The sequence below is a fragment of the Terrapene carolina genome, unplaced genomic scaffold (genome assembly GCF_002925995.2).
Source record: "Terrapene carolina triunguis isolate 2854851 unplaced genomic scaffold, T_m_triunguis-2.0 Scaffold397, whole genome shotgun sequence".
Taxonomy (NCBI): domain Eukaryota; kingdom Metazoa; phylum Chordata; order Testudines; family Emydidae; genus Terrapene; species Terrapene triunguis.
The window spans coordinates 2,124,385-2,143,619 of record NW_020664748.1 but is presented as its reverse complement, the minus strand read 5'-3'; the positions used below and the strand labels follow the sequence as shown (position 1 = coordinate 2,143,619).

Sequence of the window (19,235 nt, the reverse complement as noted above, 5' to 3'; positions counted from 1 at the left end):
AAATGTACAAAAGCCTGAAACTGGCTGAGTAAATTTACTTTTAAAATTAAATGCTTAGGAGATATTGTGGGGTGACTGGGGAAAGGAAGTGCGTTTCAGCTGTAGAGGATCACCCTGCTGACCGGCCTGACCACCTATTAAAGTTATACACAAAAGGCTGCTTTTCACTAGAAGATGGTGTGTGTGAGAAGAATCGAGGAAGGTAAGCGATTTGCCCAAAGGACGAAGGACCGGCAGCGAGGGACTCAGGGACAGTCCCTCTTCCACCTTTGGGTGCAGCGCTGCCCTTGCTCCTGATGCATCCCATGCACGGAAGAGGCGGGTCCATGCGCGGGCGGGGCATGAAGCGCTCGCTCGGCCTAAGGCCGCAGAGCCGCTGCCGCAGCCATTTTGGTTTGCTCTGAGAAGGGTCTGACACGGTGGTGCGCCGGTCCTGGGCCGGTGGGGTCCTGCCCTCCACGGGCCCTGTCAGTGCGGACGGGAGGATGCGACGCGGAGAAGCCCGGAGTCCCTGACACGGTGAGTTGCGGGTTTGGGGGTGGGGGAGATGCAGCCCGTCTCGGACTGGGGCGGGACCGGGGCGGAGAGAGCCTGTGGAGACCCCGTGGCTCCGGCCCGCTCCACCCCCTCCCGGCTGGTTCCTGACACACATTTTCTCCCTGCAGGCGGCGGCGTTTTTCCTGGCGCCGGGGGAGATGGACTCTGGAGCCCGCCAAGGCGGTGGCGCCTTAGGACAATCCCGCGAGTATAAACTGGTGATGCTGGGAGCTGGCGGCGTGGGCAAGAGTGGTGGGTGTCTCGGGCCTGCCGGGGTGTGGCGCCCTTTGGCTCAGTAGTCAGGGGAGAGGCTGTCCCGTGGGACGTCTCCGAACCCCCAGGGGTCGGTCAAGGTCCGAGAGCAGCTGTAATGGGGCAGAGCTTTAATCTCAGTCACTGCTGAGCGCGGCGGCCCCCATAGCTGAAGAATGGGTTTGCTCGCTGCTGTACTGTGGAGGTACCCACTGTGAGGGGACAAGGTGGGTGAGGTAATCTCTTTCATTGGACCAACTTCTGTTGGTGAGAGAGACAAGCTTTTGAGTGACACAGAGCTCTTCTTCAGGGGGACAATCTGTGCTTTGCTTCACTGTAGAGGTCACCTACATAAGGGTTGGTTTGAGATTTTTAAAAAATATATCTTTCCCCAGCTCCTACCTTTGTATTCTCAATAATTTAACGTATATGTGTGAAAATCCTTGATTAGGATAAACACCACAGAGTTCTAATACGTTATATCTATAAGACGTTTAATTTATTAAACCATTTTAAGCTGTTAGTCCCATAGTTGAAAATAATAGGCAATAGGTGAGAATATAGTTCAATAATAGGCAATGGGTGTGAATATAGTTCACAATTTCATACTGATAAGTAAGGCTGCGAGTCTGTCACGGAGTCTGATTTTCTGGGACCTCTGTGACTTCTCCAGTGGCCGGTGCGGCTGGCCCGGGGGCCACCTGAGCAGCTTGGGCAGCCCCTGGGCCAACTGCATTGGCCGCTCCTGGGGCAGTCTTGGGCCACTGCCCCTCCCCCCAGCAGGAGTTTGGGTGTGGAAAGGGGCTCAGGGTTAGGGTTAACCTCAGGGCAGGGGGTTGGGGCATGGGAGGCGATGTGGGATCCAGGAGGCGCTTACCTCGGGGCTCCCCGGAAGCGGTGACATGTCCCTCCCACGCCTCTGGCATGGCCAGGTGGCTCTGCGCGCTGTCTCTGCCCGTATGCACTGCCCCCGCAGCTCACATTGGCTGTGGTTCCCAGCCAATGGGAGCTGCGGAGCTGGCACTCGGGACGGAGGCAGCACAAGGAGCCCCCGGCCGCACTTGTGCCTAGGAGCCAAGGGACATGTTACTGCTTCTGGGGAGCTGCGCAGAGCCAGGTAGGGAGCCTGCCAGCCTTGCCCACCTTACCCCCACAGCACCAGCGGCGGTACTGTTACCCCCCCCCCCCCAGCACTCATGGCACCCCCCCCCCCCCCCCCCCCCCCAGCAACCACGGTGTCCCTAGGCGACACCCCCACCCGGGGCACCCAAGATTTTGTCAGGGGTATATAATACAAGTCATGGCAGGTCACGGGCCATGAATTTTTGTTTACTCCCCGTGATCTGTCCGTGACCTTTTCTAAAAATACCCGTAACTAAAATGTAGCCTTACTGATAAGTACATTTTACCATATCGCCTTTGAGATTTAGGGTGAACAAAATGTGCATTTTCCCTATGAAGTGCTCCAATTTTTAGCGAATGCCAAAATAGTATGCCAATTGTACCATTTAAATGTTTCTCACACCTTCTTGTCAACTGTCTAAAATGGGCCATCTTGATTATCACTACAAAAGCTTTTTTTTCTCCTGCTGATAATACCTCATCTTAATTAATTAGCCTCTTACAGTTGGTATGGCTACTTCCACCTTTTCATGTATATATATATATTTCTTACTATATGTTCCATTCTATGCATCTGATGAAAGTGGGCTGTAGCCCACGAAAGCTTATGCTCAGATAAATTTTAATCTCTAAGGTGCCACAAGTACTCCTGTTCTTTTTGCGGATACAGACTAACACAGCTGCTACTCTGAAATCTGTGTAATCAGTAATTCTAAATATTCTCTGTCCATTATCATGTCCCCACCTACGCCTGTGAGGTTAATCAGGAGGACTGGAAATCACCTGTGTAATTGTAGTTATCCAATGTTAATTTTCAGCTATGACCATGCAGTTCATCAGCCACCGGTTCCCAGAGGACCATGATCCTACCATTGGTAAGAAAAACCTCTCCAATATCTGTCTCTGCTTTTGCAAGTTAAAAAGTAGTTTTTGTGGAATCATTTACCGTGAATCTTATACGCTAAAGAAAACCAGAAACTCAGCTGCAAACAAAGCATTCATAATCATGTCAGTAATAGCTAGACAAGTTGTTACGAGTCCAAAGTCTGCGAAGAGGATTATGAGCTGTCCTAGGAACAGAACTAATGGCCAGATCTTTAAAGATATTTACCGAAAATTCTGTGCACCCAACAATAATTTCTGCACAAATTCTGCATTGTGCAATGGCGCAGAATTCCCCCAGGAGTAAACAGCAGATACTAAAGTTAGACATTTTAAAATCAGCAAGTCCAGATAACTTTCATCCAAGAATTTTAAAAGAGCTCTCTGAGGAGCTCACTGGACCATTCATGTTGATTTTAATTAAGTTGTATAACAGTAGGGAAGTTCCAAAAGTCTGCAAGAAAGCTAATGTTGTGCCAGTATTTAAATGGGATGACCTGGGTAATTATAGGCTAGGCAGTCTGACATCAATCCTGGGCAAGGTAATGGAATGGATGATATGGGAGTGGATTAATAAAGAATTAAAGTAGGCTATAATGAATGCCAATCAACATGAGTTTATGGAAAACAGATCCTGTCAAACTAACTTGGTATCTTTTTTGATGAGATTACAAGATTGGTTGATAAAGGTAATAGTATTGATGTAATATACTCACACTTCTGTAAGGCGTTCGAGCTCATCCTCTCAACATTTTGATTAAAAAAATAGAGCAGTATAAAGTTAACATGGCATACATTGAATAGATTAAAAGCTGGCAAACCGATATGTCTGAAAATGTAATTGTAAATGTGGAATCCTCACTGGGCACGTGTCTTTCTAGTAGGCTTCCATAAGGATCTGTTCTTGGCCCTGTGCTATTTAACATTTTTAGCAGTGACCTGGAAGAAAACAAAATAATCACTGATAAAGTTGGTCATGATACAAATTGGGTGAGTGGTAAACAATGAAGAGGACAGGTCACTAATACAGAGTGATCTGGATCATTTTGTAAACTGAGCATATTATGTGTTTTAATACGGCTAAATGTATATAGGTAATCTAGGGGACAAATATACTTTCAGGATGGGAGACTCTATCCTGGGTAGTGACTCTAAAAAAGATTTGGGGGTCATTGTGGATAATCAGCTGAACCTGAGCTTTCAGTTCAATGCTTTGGCCAAAAGGGCTAATGTGATCCTGGAGTGCATAAACAGTGGAATCTTGAGTACAAGTAAAAAGTTATTTAACTCTGTATTTGGCACTGGTGTAGTCTGCTGAAATACTGTATACAAGACGTGTTGTCCAGAGTTCAAGAAGGATGCTGAAAAATTGCAGAGAGTTCAGAGAAGAGCAATGGGAATTAGAAAACCTGTCTTATAGTGATAGATTGACCTTATTCAATCTATTTAGCTTAATAAAGAGAATCTTAAGGGATAACCTGATTAGTCTATTTGTTCTCTGTGCGAAGAACAAATAATTAATAATGGGTTCTTCAGTCTAGCAGAGAAAGGTATAAAACAATCCAATGGTTGGAAGTTGAAGCTAGACAAATTCATGCTTGAAATGAGGTGTGCATTTTTAACAGTGAGAATAATTAACCATTGGAGCAATTTATAAGGGTCATGGTGGATTCTCCATCACTGACCATTTTTAAATCAAGATTGGAAGCTTTTTTTAAAAGATGTATTCTAAGAATTATTTTGTGGAATTTCTATGGCCTCTGTTGTTCAGGAGGTCAGACCAGGAAGATGATCACAATGGTCCCTTCTGGCTTTGGAATCTATGAATTAATTTCTCCATCTGTAAAATGGAGATGATGACACTTTATCTCCCTTCAAGTATTTTGAGATCTACTGGTGAAAAGTGCTATATAGGAGCTAGGTATTATTAAATACTTGCAGAAAAAGTTTAAAGACTAAAATAAGTTAACTGCCAGTCACAATTAACAGACTAATAACAAAAATAAGACCTCTTGATGGCCATCATCTCTTCTGTCATACCACTTTTGCTGTGCAGTGTGATAGTTTGTCATACATAACTGCCTTTGTTTCCTTTTGTTGTTGCTACTTTTTATAATGTGCAGCAGATTGAAAGGAGGGGGAGAGTAACTGCCCAAAATGCTTGTGTTCAGCTAAATTATCTCTTGCGTGTTCCATTTGATTTTCCCACGTCTTTTGTCGAAATTATGAGTCAACAGATTTACCCTTCCACATATAAACCAGGAGAATTAGCAGAGCCAGCAACCTTAACTTTTCTTTAGCAGATGACTCTAGAGCAGGGGTAGGCAAACTTTTTGGCCCGAGGGCCACATCTGGGTGGAGAAATTGCATGCAGGACCATGAATGTAGGGCTGGGGCAGGGGGATGGGGTGCGAGAGGGAGTGCGGGGTGTTGGAGGGGGTGCACTGTGTAGGAAGGGGCTCAGGGCAAGGGGTTGGAGCGCAGGAGAGGGGTGGGGTATGGCAGGGGTCTCAGGGTAAGGGGTTGGGGCACAGGAGGGTATGCAGAGTACAGGAGGGGGCTCAGGGCAGGGGGTTGGGGGTGCAGGAGGGGTATGGGGTGCAGCAGGGGGCTCAGGGCAGGGAGTTGTGATGCAGGGTGCAGGAGGTGTTCGGGGGGCGGGCTCCGGTCCGGCACCACTTATCTGGAGTGGCTCCAGGGTGGCAGCGGCGCGCACTGGGGCTAGGACAGGCTTCCTGCCTGCCTGCTCTGCCCTCGCGCTGCTCCCGGAAGCAGCCGGCACCACGTCCCTGGGGTGGGGGTGGACAGAGGGCTCCGCTGCTGCTCTTGCCTGCGGGTACCTCCCCCGAAGCTGCCATTGGTCGCAGTTCCCCGTTCCTGGCTGTGGGAGCTGCGGGGGGTGGTGCCTGAAGATGAAGGCAGCGCATGGAGTCCTCTGCCCGCTGCCCGGACTACCCCTTCTGCCTGAAGTCCTGCCCCTACCGCCGGAGCCCAGAGTCCCGTCCCCCCTTCCTGGCGTGGCAGCCAACTCCCCTCTTTCCCCCCACCCCAGGCTGCCCGAGCACCACCAGCCCCGAAGTGCCTGAGCAGGAGGCGTAGCTCCCCCGGCCATTGGCAGGTGGCATGGCCCAGCCCTGGAGTGCTGGGAGGGCGGATGGTTCTTCCCCCCCACCCCCGAGTGCCAGGCAGGTGAGCAGGCAGCATGGGCCCCAGCCCCGGCACATCGGGAGGGCAGCGCTGCCTCCCTCGCCCAGCCCCGGAGTGTAGGCCGGCCCCCATTAGCCCCTTGGCCAGAGCCCCAGGTTGGGGCTACCGGGTGGGGGGGGAAGACCCCGGCAGCACACAGCCCGGGAACAGGAAGCAGGAAGGGGTCTGGGGGTGGAGTGTCGGCGGGATCACGCAAGGCTGTTTGGGGAGGCACAACCTCCCCCCGCCTTCGATACTTGCCGGCCATGGCACCATGATTTTTCAAAATCCTATAGGATTTTACTGTTGTTTATTATTTGTATTACCATGGCACGTAGGAGCCTTAGCCATGGATCAGGACCTTCTGCAATCTTTGTCTCCAAATAAAGTGTTGTTACTAGCTCCTGCTTTGAGATCTTCTGACACTAGCTGTCTGTTTTATTCAGTCTACCTCTTTTGCGGTACGTCTACACTTACCGGAGGGTCCGGCGGCAGGCAATCGATGTTCTGGGATCGATTTATCGCGTCTGGTTTAGACGCGATAAATCGATCCCGGAAGTGCTCGCCGTCGACGCCGGTACTCCAGCTCGGCGAGAGGAGTACGCGGCATCGATGGGGGAGCCTCCCTGCCGCGTCTGGACCCGCGGTAAGTTCGGACTAAGGTACTTCGAATTCAGCTACGTTATTAACGTAGCTGAATTTGCGTACCTTAGTCCGAAGTGGGGGCTTAGTGGGGACCAGGCCTTGGAGTTGTCACTCAGCCCATTAGTGTTGACAGGAGAATCTGATCAAACGGAAAGGAGAACTTGAGTTTCTATTCAGGTTCTTATAGTGTGCCCATGACGATAACATCTGAGCACCTTTTGGTGAAGTTTTTTAACATAAGAATGGCCCTACTGGGTCAGACCAAAGGTCCATCTAGCCCAGTATCCTGTCTTCTGACAGTGGCCAGTGCCAGGTGCCCTAGAGGGAATGAACAGAACAGGTAATCATCAAGTGATCCATCCCCTGTCGCACATTCCCAGCTTCTGGCAAACAGAGGCTAGGGACCCCATTCCTGACCATCCTGGCTAATAGCCATTGATGGACCTATCCTCCATGAATTTATCTAGTTCTTTTTTGAATCCTGTTATGGTCTTGGCCTTCACAACATCCTCCAGCAAGGAGTTCTACAGGTTGACTGTGCGCTGTGTGAAGAAATACTTCCTTTTATTTGTTTTAAACCTTCTGCCTATTAATTTAATTTGGTGACCCCTAGTTCTTGTGTTATGAGAAGTAGTAAACAACACTTCCTTATCTACTTTCTCTACACCAGTGATGATTTTATAGACCTCAATCATATCTCCCCTTAGCCATCTCTTTTCCAAGCTGAAAAGTCCCAGTCTTATTAATCTCTCCTCATACGGAAGCCGTTCCGTACCCCTAATCATTTTTGTTGCCCTTTTTTGAAACTTTTCCAATTCCACTATCTCTGTTTTGAGATGGGGCGACCACATCTGCACACAGTATTCAAGATGTGGGCATACCATGGATTTATAGAGGCAACATTATTTTCTGTCCTATTATCTATCCCTTTCTTAATTATTCCCAGCATTCTGTTCGCTTTTTTGACTGCTGCTGCACATTGAGTGGGTGTTTTCAGAGAACTATCCACAATGACTCCCAAGATCTTTCTTGATTGGTAATCGCTAATTTAGACTCCATTATTTTGTATGTGTAGTTGAGATTATGCTTTCCAATGTGCATCACTTTGCATTTATCAGCATTAAATTTCATCCACCATTTTGTTGCCCAGTCACCCAGTTTTGAGAGATCCTTTTGTAGCTCTTTGCAGTCTGTCTGGGTCTTAACTATCTTTTTAATTTGGAGGGAAAGATCTGTTTATCTTTCTAAAGCCTGGTCTACACCTGAAACTCAGGTCATCTTAACTATGTCTCACAGGACTGTGAAAAATTTCATGCCCTATGCAACGTATTTAGGATGACTTAACCTCCATTGTAGACGAAGCTAGGTTGACGGAAGAATTCTTTCATCAATTTAGCTACTGCCTCACAAGGGGGTGGATTTACTGTGGTGACGGAAATACCTGTTCCGTTGCTGTAGTCAGTGTCTACACTACAGTGGCATAGTTGTGCTGTTGTTGTGCTTGTTGTGTAGACATATACTTAGTAATTTATCCTGTTTTAGGAAATTGGCAGTTCTGTTGGTGGCTGCCATTAGGATTATTTTATTTTATTTGTCTGCCTGTTCACGTCAGTTGGGAAAGGCCCATTAGTCTGAGAGAGAGTATGTCTTTATTAAGGTGTGCAAAACTGAATTCTTACATTATTACAATTGATTTTATAAAGTATTTTCCATTGCTTTATATCAAATGCTCAGTAGTAGTATTTTGTTGTATGCATGAGATCAGTACTGTAGTTTTACTGAACTTCTGTTACCCCCTACCCTTCTTCTTCTAAATCCACAGAGGATGCTTATAAAATACAAATACGGATTGATGATGAACCTGCAAATTTGGACATTTTGGACACAGCAGGACAGGTATGTGAGCAATAAAAATATGAATAGGATGGAACTAAAGGCCAGGCATATTCACAGAGATCCTTTAAAAATGTATTGCTTGTCTCTAACTTTTCTTTGTTCTAGTTTTGTCTCCTGAATTATCCCATTTCCCCAACATATTGTATTTGTTGGTAGCCACACAATGTGCATTTGTTTTGTACCCTGCTTTGTTTCCCCATTTTCCATTGTCCTTTTTTTATACATAATATATACAAACGAAGAGGTGCCAACATTCTTACCCATTCCCTGAAGCAACAGAAACTCATGCCTTCCATTTGCTTCGTATATTGGTCCCAAATTTTCACAATATTTTGTTTGATGTGTTAAAGGACAGAAAGGAAACAAACCATTCATAACGTTCTTTTAACTCTGACTGCTACATGTTGCAATTTTAATTGTGTATTTCAGGTGTTTAAGTAATATTTCAGATAGGGAGAATCCATAAAATCTCCATTTTTTTCCAGTGGACAATGTGTGGCATAAGCAAACCAGTATGTTGCGTGGCATATAGCTGTTCTTAGAATGGATAGAGGGCTGACAGTGATGAGATGATCAATAGCTGCTGAGCTTGTACGAGAATTGAAATATAACATTCTTTCTAGGCAGAGTTTACAGCTATGCGGGACCAGTACATGAGGGCAGGTGAGGGATTTATCATCTGTTATTCAATCACGGACCGACGCAGTTTTCATGAAGTGCGTGAGTTCAAACAGCTCATCTACCGTGTTCGGCGCACTGATGACACTCCTGTGGTTCTTGTGGGGAACAAATCTGATCTGACACTGCTCCGACAGGTAAACTACCCAAAGGAGTTCAGAAGGTGTATATCTTAAAACTAGGGCTGTCTGTCAAGTGATTAAAAATATTAATTGTGATTAATCACGCTGTTAAACAATACTAGAATACCATTTATTTTAATATTTTTGGATGTCTTCTGCATTTTCAAATATATTGATTTCAGTTACAACACAGAATACAAAGTGCACAGTGCTCACTTTATATTTATTTTTTATTACAAGTATTTGTACTGTGAAAAAACAAAAGAAATAGTATTTTTCAATTCACCTAATATAAGTATTGTTGTGCAGTTTCTTTATCGTGAAAGTTGAACTTACAAATGTAGAATTATGTACAAAAAAACTGCATTCAAAAATAAAACAATGTAAAATTTTAGAACCTGTAAGTCCACTCAGTCCTACTTCTTGTTCAAACAATTGCTCAGACAAGCAAGTTTGTTTACATTTGCGGGAGATAATGCTGCCGCTTCTTGTTTACAATGTCACCAAAAGTGAGAACAGGCGTTCGCATGGCACTGTTGTAGCTGGCCTCGCAAGATATTTACGTGCCAGATGTGCTAAAGATTCATATGTCCCTTCATGCTTCAGCCACTATTCCAGGGGACATGCATCCATGCTGATGATGGGTTCTGCTTGATAACAGTCCAAAGCAGTGCGGACCGATGCACGTTTATTTTCATTATCTGAATCAGATGCCAGCAGCAGAAGGTTGATTTTCTTTTTTGGTGGTTCAGGTTATGTAGTTTCCACTTCGGAGTGCTGCTCTTTTAAGACTTCTGAAAGCATGCTCCACACCTCATCCCTCTCAGATTTTGGAAGGCACTTCCGATTCTTAAACCTTGGGTCGAATGCTGTAACTATCTTTAAAAATCTCACATTGGTACCTTCTTTGCGTTTTGTCAGATCCGCGGTGAAAGTGTTCTTAAAACGAACAACGTGCTGGGTCATCATCTGAGACTGCTACAACATGAAATATATGGCAGAATGCAAGTAAAACAGAGCTGGGGACCTACAATTCTCCCCCAAGGAGTTCAGTCACAAATTTAATTAGCACATTATTTTTGTAACGAGTGTCATCAGCGTGGAAGCATGTCCTCTGGAATGGTGGCCGAAGCATGAAGAGGCGTACGACTGTTTAGCATATCTGGCACGTAAATACCTTGCAATGCCAGCTACAAAAGTGCCACGCTAACTTGTGTTCTCACTTTCTGGTGACACTGTAAGTAAGACGAGGGCAGCATAATCTCCGGTAAATGTAAACAAATTTGTTTGTCTTAGCGATTGGCTGCACAAGAAGTAGGACTGAGTGGACTTGTAGGCTCTGAAGTTTTACATTGTTTTGTTTTTGAGTGCAGTTACGTAACAAAAAAAATCTACATTTGTAAGTTGCACTTTCACAATAAAGAGATTGCACTACAGTATTTGTATGAGTATTTTTCACTTCACCTATTTCTTTTGTTTATCATTTTTACAGTGCAAATATTTGTAATAAAAAATAATAAACACTTTGATTTCAATTAAAACACCGAATACAATATATATGAAAATGTAGCAAAACATCCAAAATATTTAATAAATTTCAATTGGTATTGTTTAACAGTGCAATTAAAATTGCGATTAATTTTTTTTTTTAGTTAATCGCATGAGTTAACTGTGATTAACCGACAGCCCTACTTAAACTATAATGCTGTGGTTTATCCTAAGTGTATTTGCTTATTCCTTTTCCTTAGATTACATTTTTTGCTCTTGATTTAATGTTTAAAATAAATGTAATATTTGTATTAGTAATGTTGAAAGAGGGATGTGATGCAATGGTGGTAAGCACAGAATGCAGGATCTCTAAACTACAGATGGTTTTATTATGGAATACTAATGTTAATAGACATGACATAATCTCAAACTCATCAGTTTTCAGCTTTGAAAACCTGGGTTTCTTCTTCGAGTGATTGTTCACGTCCATTACACATTAGGTGTGTGCGTGCCGCGTGTACGGACGTCGGAAACTTTTTCCCTTAGCAGCTCCTGTGCAGTGTGGCGTCTCATGCTGGTGCATATATACCCCTGCCGACCCGACCCCCTCCGGCGTCGGAACAGCTCTCTATCTCTCAATTGCGAGTGTCCCTTAGCATAGTTATCAGCAGTTATCAGTAGTTAGTTAAGATTCCTTTGTTTTAGGTTTTTGGAAGTTGTCTCCAACACCAGCCCTGGGTTGCGGGGCATGCCGCAGGCCCAAGGCTTTAAGGCTTGTGCCACGTGCCGCAAGCCTATGCCTCTTAGTGATCCCCACGACTTGTGTCTCCGTTGCCTGGGGGAGTCGCATCAGACTGAACACTGCAAGATTTGTAAGGCTTTTAAGACCAGGACTAAGAAAGAAAGAGACTTTCGCCTCAAGCAGCTACTCATGGAGGCTGCGCTGCAACCTTTGGCCTCGGGCCATCAGGCCTCGGTGCCAGCGTCACTTCGCGATCCGGCACCGGTGGGGCACTGCAAGCATATTGCACCGAGGCAACAAGACAGGCCCCGGCACCGTTCGACGTCACCGGCATGGTCACAGGGCCAGCCTAAAAGCCGAGAGCGCTCACCGCATAAGAAGGCGACGCAAGCAAAAGAACCGAGCGCTCAAAAGGGCAGTGCTGCCCCAGGACGTGCTCCGGTGCCGACGAGCCCGTTGAGCCCTGAGCTAAGTGCCTTGAGTGCGAAGGAAGGGCTGGAGGAGCTCCTAGAACAGCCCTCCACACCAGACACCTTTGAGGCGGCAAAGGACCTGATCGAGTTGTCGCCCCCTCCCTGCCAAAGAGAAGCCTCTGGCACCATCACCAAGAGTGCTGTCCAGAGGCAAGCCAGCAATGGTGCGCCGATCGAGGTCACCATCCCGGCATTGCTCCCAACGTCGGTCCGGGTCGAGGTCAGCCTCTGTGGATTCCCGGTTGCCCCTGACTCAGCGGGACTCGAGGGCACCATATTCCAGCCAACATACGGCACCGGCCCCGTCAGTGCACCGCTCCCCGGCGCCATCGCCAGGCCGGCACCGAGGCGACACAAGACCGAAGTCCCCGAGCCCAAGCAGAAGCCAACAATCCCAGTCCCGGGAGTATCGGTACCAGTCGGCGAGGAGCTGTTCTCCAGCCTCCCAGCAGCACCGTTCTACGGCACCGCCTTGACTTTCGACGTCGCCTTCCTCGGAATCCGAGGTGGACTCAAGCTGCTCCAGCTATGCCCGCAGGGCACCGGCTAGCAGGGAGCCCCGTGGCATCCCCAATGAGACACGCCAGACAGGCCCATGGTATCCAAAAGGGCCACTATCACCAACAGGAAGGGCCCTCCTCCAGAGCCTCAAGATCTGGCTATTTGGTGCATTGGTCCCGGTCCCCGCACAGGCACCCCTCTGCGCCCAAGGAGGCCACAGTATCCAGGCCACCAGACGCTTCTCCGGAACACAGGAGAGCGGAAGCGGCACTGAGCCTGGTGCTGTCCCGAGGCAGGCAGTCAGGCAGGACCCGGATGAGCCCCCAGCTTGCGAGGGAGGGCAAGAAGGTCTGGAGGAGGAGACGCAGAAGGCCCTCACCTCTTTGTCATCCTCAGATGAAGCTGTGGCGGGCACAGCGGTGTCGGGGCCTCCTCCGATTGACCACAGAGCGCACCGGGAGCTGCTCCGCAGAGTAGCCCAGAACTTGGGCCTACAGGTGGAGGAAGCAGTAGAGCAGGAGGATCCTATGGTGGACATCTTAAGCCCCGAAGGCCCCTCCAGAATTGCGCTCCCGCTCATAAAGTCAATCCAGTCCAACTACAAGACGGTCTGGCAAACCCCAGCCTCTACAACGCCAACAGCAAAGGACTTAGAGAGGAAGTACTTTGCCCCTTCCAAGGGATATGACTTCCTCTTTTGTCACCCAGCCCCCAGTTCGCTGGTCGTCTCAGCGGTCCATGAACGGGAACGACATGGTCAGCAAGCCCCGGCTCCCAAGGCCAAGGAGGCTAAACGTCTAGACCTATTCAGTAGACAAATTAGAGGATTGGGCCAAAAGAAACCTGGTGAGGTTCAACAAGGACAAGTGCAGAGTCCTGCACTTAGGACGGAAGAATCCCATTCACTGTTACAAACTAGGGACCGAATGGCTAGGAAGCAGTTCTGCAGAAAAGGGGTTACAGTGGATGAGAAGCTGGATATGAGTCAACAGTGTGCCCTTGTTGTCAAGAAGGCTAACGGCATTTTGGGCAGAGACCCCTTAGACTTTGTAGTGACAATCCCTGCCCAGGTATTGGACTCCCTGCACTGGTGGCTCAATCAGCAGGCGGTTTGCAAGGGGATCCCATTCGCTGCACCACAGCCCACTCTGACGCTGGTAACAGACGCGTCAGACTTCAACTGGGGAGCGCACTTGGGGGAACCTACAGACGCAAGGCTTGTGGTCCAGGGACGAAAGGTTGCTCCACATCAATGTGAAGGAGCTCAGGGCAGTTCACCTAGCCTGCCAAACTTTTCACACTACTTTAGAAGGTCGCAGTGTGACAGTTCTGACAGACAACACCACCGCCATGTTCTATATAAACAAGCAGGGCGGAGCCTGATCCTCTCCCCTCTGCCGAGAGGCCCTTCTCCTATGGGACTTTTGTATAGGCCGCTCAGTACACCTTGTAGCGTCATACCTCCCGGGGGAGCGAAACGAGCTGGCGGATCGTCTCAGTAGGTCGTACCACGTGCACGAATGGTTGATGAGATCAGATGTCTTGCAGTCGATCTTCCAGAAGTGGGGATTTCCCCAAATGAGCTCTTTCCAAAACCACAGTGTGGGCTCGGTCGCAGATGTCTTTGCGATCCCTTGGAGCGGGAGTCTGAAGTATGCCTTTCCACCACTCCCGCTCATCCACAGAGTTCTCCTCAAAGTTCGTAGAGACAGGGCAGTAATGATTCTTATCGCCCCAGCTTGGCCCTGCCAACATTGGTTTACGACTTTGCTGGAGCTGTCAGCGGCCGCCCCGATTGCCCTGCCCCTGCACCAAGATCTCATCACACAGGACCGCAGGTGCCTGCTCCACCCGAACCTGTAGTCACTGCATCTCATGGCGTGGAAACTCTGTGGTTGAACACTATGGAGAGCCAGTGCTCTCTTCAGGTACGTCAAATTCTCCTCGGCAGTAGGAAACCTTCCACTAGGGCAACATACTTGGCTAAGTGGAAGAGATTCTCCTGCTGGTGTAAGCCCAAACATATACAGCCACTTCAGGCCTCCATTCCATTCATCCTGGAATACCTACTGCATCTCAAGGTCTCACTCCCTCTTCAGTTAGAGTGCATCTGGCTGCCATTTTGGCATTCCACCCGGGGGAGTCTGGGCTTTCTGTGTTTTCCAACCCCATGGTAGGCTGGTTCCTCAAGGGACTGGAGAGGATGTTTCCCTACTCATGCCCACCAGTCCCTCCCTGGAACCTTAACCTGGTCCTGACCAAGCTCATGGGACCCCCTTTCGAGCCCCTAGCCTCTTGCACTTTCACTCACCTCTCCTGGAAGGTGACGTTTTGGTGGCCATTACGTCCGCAAGGAGGGTGTCCGAGTTGAGGGCCCTCACCTCGGAGCCCCCTTATACAGTTTTTTATAAGGACAAAGTGCAACTTAGGCCACACCCTAAATTCCTCCCTAAAGTAATCGCAATTTCATATGGGACAGGATATTTGTTTACCAGTGTTCTTTCAAAACCACACACGGACCCGAGTCACCGTAGCCTGCGTACTCTAGATGTCCGTAGGGTCCTGGTGTTCTATCTGGAGTGAACTAGGCCTTTCTGCAAGTCAACGCAGTTGTTCGTCGCCATTGCGGAGAGGGTGAAAGGACTCCCTGTCTCGGCACAACGGATATCATTGTGGATTGCATCCGCACATGCTATGAGCTCGCCAAGGTGCCAGCCCCGGCAATCAGGTCTCACTCCACTAGGGCTCAAGTGTCCTCAGCAGCTTTCCTGGCGCAGGTTCCGATCCAGGAGATCTGTAGCGCAGCCACCTGGTGGTCAGTGCACACATTCACAGCCCACTACGCAGTCCATCAACAGGCCAGAGAGGACGCGGCAGTCGGCAGGGCTGTGCTTCAGTCAATTGTTCCATGACTCCTACCCTCCTCTTATGGTAAGCTTGTGAGTCACCTAATGTGTAATGGACGTGAACAATCGCTCAAAGAAAAAACAGTTGGTTACCTTTTCGTAACTGTTGTTCTTCGAGATGTGTTGTTCACGTCCATTACACTTCCCATCCTCCTTCCCCTCTGTCGGAGTCTCCGGCAAGAAGGAACTGAAGGGGGATCTGGTCGACGGGTATATATGCACCAGCAGGGGTATATATGCACCAGCATGTGACGCCACGCTGGCGGGGGCTCCCCTGCCGGCCCGACGGGAGCCGCTAAGGGGAAAAGTTTCCGACGTCTGTGCACGCAGTGCGCGCACACCTAATGTGTAATGGACGTGAACAACACATCTCGAAGAACAACAGTTACGAAAAGGTAGGTAACCATTTTGTTTGCCACTAGAATTTCTAACCCTCAACTCCCGTTATGTTTTCAATTTCTCTTATCCTGAAAGGAGAGTGCATCTGCACAGGGGATTAAACAGCACTTGAACAAACTTTGCAAATAGTAATACATTAGGAAGGGTTGTGAGTACACTGAGAATAGAGAAATAATAAAAGGGGATTTAGAAAGGGCAGAAAATAAAATAAGATTCAACTTGGGAAAGTGTTAGCTAGAACATTTGGGGAAGAATAATCCAAATTACAGATTCACTGTGAGGGGGAAAAAATCTGGCAAATAGTAACCCTGAAATAGACCACAGGTAGTGGTTGCACAGGAAATTGAGTTTTCAATGTGATATGAGAGCAAAATGCCATGGACATTGTTGGATATATATGCTGAGGAGTCATATCACAGGACAGGGAATCAAGAGTCCCTTCATATGCTCCAGTGTGCCCATATTCTGAAATGCTGTGTTCAGTTCTGGGAGGAAAGATGGACAAATCGGATGGCATTCAGAGAAAACCACCAAAAATCACAGGTGGTGACTGATGTGAAGAAATATAACTTTCCTATTGACAACTTGGGGAGGTTGCATGTTGCCCTTCAGATAGTTGCAGGTTTAACACCAACAAGGGAGATTAAATATGAAATGAGAGAAAATTATGAATGGGGAAAAAAAGTCTCAATATCTGTAAAATCATCCTGACTAAAATGTTTTAGTCAGTGGAATAGTCTCCACAGGAATGTGGCTGAAGCGCCATAATTTTGGACAAAAGGCTAGAAAACCTGCATTAGAGAACACTCCTACACTGTCAGGGAAATGGATTAATTGTGACCTAATACGTGTCTTGTCATTCCACCTTAACAATCATTCTCATTTGTTTTTATTAATTTTTCAGGTCTTGAAAGATTGATTAATTTGTTTGCATTTAGTGCTATTAAAACCCTTTTCTATTTATTACTTGTATAGTGCCAAAGGTGTAAGCATTATTTACAAATGCAGATTATGACCCAGTCCCTACCTCAAGGAGCTGGATGTCTTATGGATATAGGATGCAGTACAGATGTTTAAAAGATCAGGTGAATGAGTAGGAGTAAACAAAAGTTTAGAGAAAAGTTGATTTTAGGGAGAGATTTCAGAGAGATGCATGGAAAGAGGATGTTCCAAAAGGAGCAGGTAATGTGAAAGAATGCACATGGTTAAGAGTGAGAGGAACAGGCAAAGGGAGCAGAAAGAGGGAAGGAATGAACACTTTTTGCTTTGTTGACAAATATGTACTTTGTTGAAGGTCTCCAAAGAAGAAGGCTCAGCTTTAGCACGAGAATTCAGCTGCCCTTTTTTTGAAACTTCAGCCGCATTCCGCTATTATATCGATGATGTATTTCATGCTCTTGTGCGAGAGATCCGTAGGAAAGAGAAGGAAGCAATAATGGCCATGGAAAAAAAATCCAAACCCAAAAGCAGCGTATGGAAAAGACTAAAGTCACCATTCCGAAAGAAGAAAGATTCAGTGACCTGAAGGGGAGGGGGTGTATATGTCAAACTGTGAACTGGAATATGTAGTCAAAGCAGTCCAGTGACCTACATTTTTGAGCATTATGCTTTCTCTATTTTTTGACTATTTTAAAAGGAAATCTAACTATAGGGAGTTTTGGGGGGCAGGGCTGCGATTTACATTGTTTAAAGTAATCTTCCTCCCACCCCCCCAATTTCAGAACATTTCGTCTATGACACAGCAGTGGGTTTTACTTTTGTTTACTGTCACTTTCTGACTTGTATCCAGCAAGTGTCACTGATGTAGTTGGGTGCAAATGCTGTTACGTATGTTCCTGCACTTTTAAATGTTTGTCTTAAAGGATCTCAGCGTAATGAAAACCGCACTATGTAGAATGTCTTTGAACTTTTACTTAGAGCCTAACTTAGTTGTCGGGGTGTTTTTTTTTTTTTTTTTTTTTTTTTTTTTCTTGAGTTTTGCACAACAAAGTTTGCTTCTTTCTGGAAAAGTAATTCACAATGTATGAGAAGGCTTGTCAAGATCAGTGTTGAAAATAATGTTTGTGAAGCACATATAGCAGACTAATGGAACAAACTGCGTGCACATGTCAATGAGAAGAACTCATGCTGAAATTGGTTTATGGTCTGATTGTGCATTTTTCCAACAAACAAGTAATGATGGACTCCATGTGCATGTTTATATAAAAATAATTATAAGAAAAAAGTGTAATGCAACAGTATAGTTTAGATTTTAAACAAGTCAGGAAAATTAAAATTATGATTCCCATGGCAGCCATAACTTGAGAACATTGCATGAATATGTAGCATTTTCTTAATGTGTATATAGTGTTCTTGTACTGCCATAGTAAAGTATGTGCAATGTGATAGAGTTGCAGGGGCTCTAGGAAAGTAGAGTTTTGACTTTCCTGACTTGCATGCTTAAAATCTTATCTGTAATGTTGCATTAGCTTATGTATTTGCATTAAATTTTACGTTCTTTTCTTAAAGAAGCCAATATTGTTAGATTGAAGTCTCAAACACAGATTCATTACAGATTTTTTTATGCTTTGAGGCTCTGTACCCCACACTGCACTGTGTTGTGGAGGGAGAGTGTAAAATTAGAGATTGCTGGCAATAGGACCTAGCAGAAATAACTCCGAACCTGGTAAGACTCATCCATTGCAAGTAGGTGGGGAGTTGAGGGGAAGAAGATGATTACCTGGGCTTAATGTCAGGCCTGAGAATGATATATACATGGATATCCCTACATATACACACACTCAAGTGGGTATATGTAGATATTTGTGCCCAGTGATCACTTACGCTGGTTAGGAAGCTGGTGTTTTGTGAAGCAGCACATTTTTCAAATGCTGCAAATTAAATGTTCCTCATGGAGGACTATATATATCTGTCAGTTCTGAAGATTTTTAATCCAGAGTTTATTCAAGTATAAAAATAGCATGAAAGATGGATTTTTTAAGTAACATAATTCACATAGGTAACTCAGAAATGGCAAGAGAAAATGTAGGCTAAACATAATTTCTCAGAAAATCAAACACTAAAAACTGGAATTTAAAACGAAAGTGCTTCCTTGCCCACAAGTATAGTATCACAACTGTATTCTATGATTGGTTTTGTCAGTAATTACATTGACCGTACTGGGTTGGTGTCAGATCTGTATTTTCAGCCTTAGTTTGACACACATGATCATTGTACATTCAGAGTTGGAATGCAGAGATGTTAAGATTTGTGTATAAAGGATTCAATGAAAGCAACAAATAGGGCAAATGGGTGAGCCCTCATGATTTCCTTCACTAAACTGCTTAGCTTTTCCTGTTCTTTTGCAAACAGCATCATAGGAAATGTAAGCTTTTTAAGTTTGATTTTCTGTGTAGGAAATCAGAGA

The 19,235-nt window shown here is 46.2% G+C and overlaps 1 protein-coding gene across 2 annotated transcripts; it reads left to right on the top strand.

Moving 5' to 3' along the window:
* The first annotated feature begins 353 nt into the window (after window positions 1–353).
* On the top strand, window positions 354–17,798 carry RIT1 (Ras like without CAAX 1). 2 transcript variants are annotated; one of them, XM_024205485.3, is made up of 6 exons: window positions 354–519; window positions 666–789; window positions 2,730–2,786; window positions 8,447–8,520; window positions 9,144–9,335; window positions 17,124–17,798. In XM_024205485.3, exons 2-6 carry the CDS (start codon window positions 696–698, stop codon window positions 17,352–17,354), a joined length of 648 nt encoding a protein of 215 aa, XP_024061253.1. In that variant the 5' UTR covers window positions 354–519; window positions 666–695; the 3' UTR covers window positions 17,355–17,798. The 2 variants fall into 2 exon arrangements, with proteins under 2 accessions (XP_024061253.1, XP_024061254.1); XM_024205486.3 differs by lacking the exons at window positions 354–519; window positions 666–789 and adding an exon at window positions 799–1,016.
* The last annotated feature ends 1,437 nt before the right edge of the window (window positions 17,799–19,235 follow it).

Excerpts from the sequence above, each read along its gene's own strand:
- RIT1 (XM_024205485.3), top strand. The coding sequence starts at position 696 with ATGGACTCTGGAGCCCGCCAAGGCGGTGGCGCCTTAGGACAATCCCGC. Across the intron at positions 8,521-9,143 it reads TTTTGGACACAGCAGGACAG|GCAGAGTTTACAGCTATGCG; the intron begins GTATGTGAGCAA and ends CATTCTTTCTAG. Across the intron at positions 9,336-17,123 it reads ATCTGACACTGCTCCGACAG|GTCTCCAAAGAAGAAGGCTC; the intron begins GTAAACTACCCA and ends ACTTTGTTGAAG.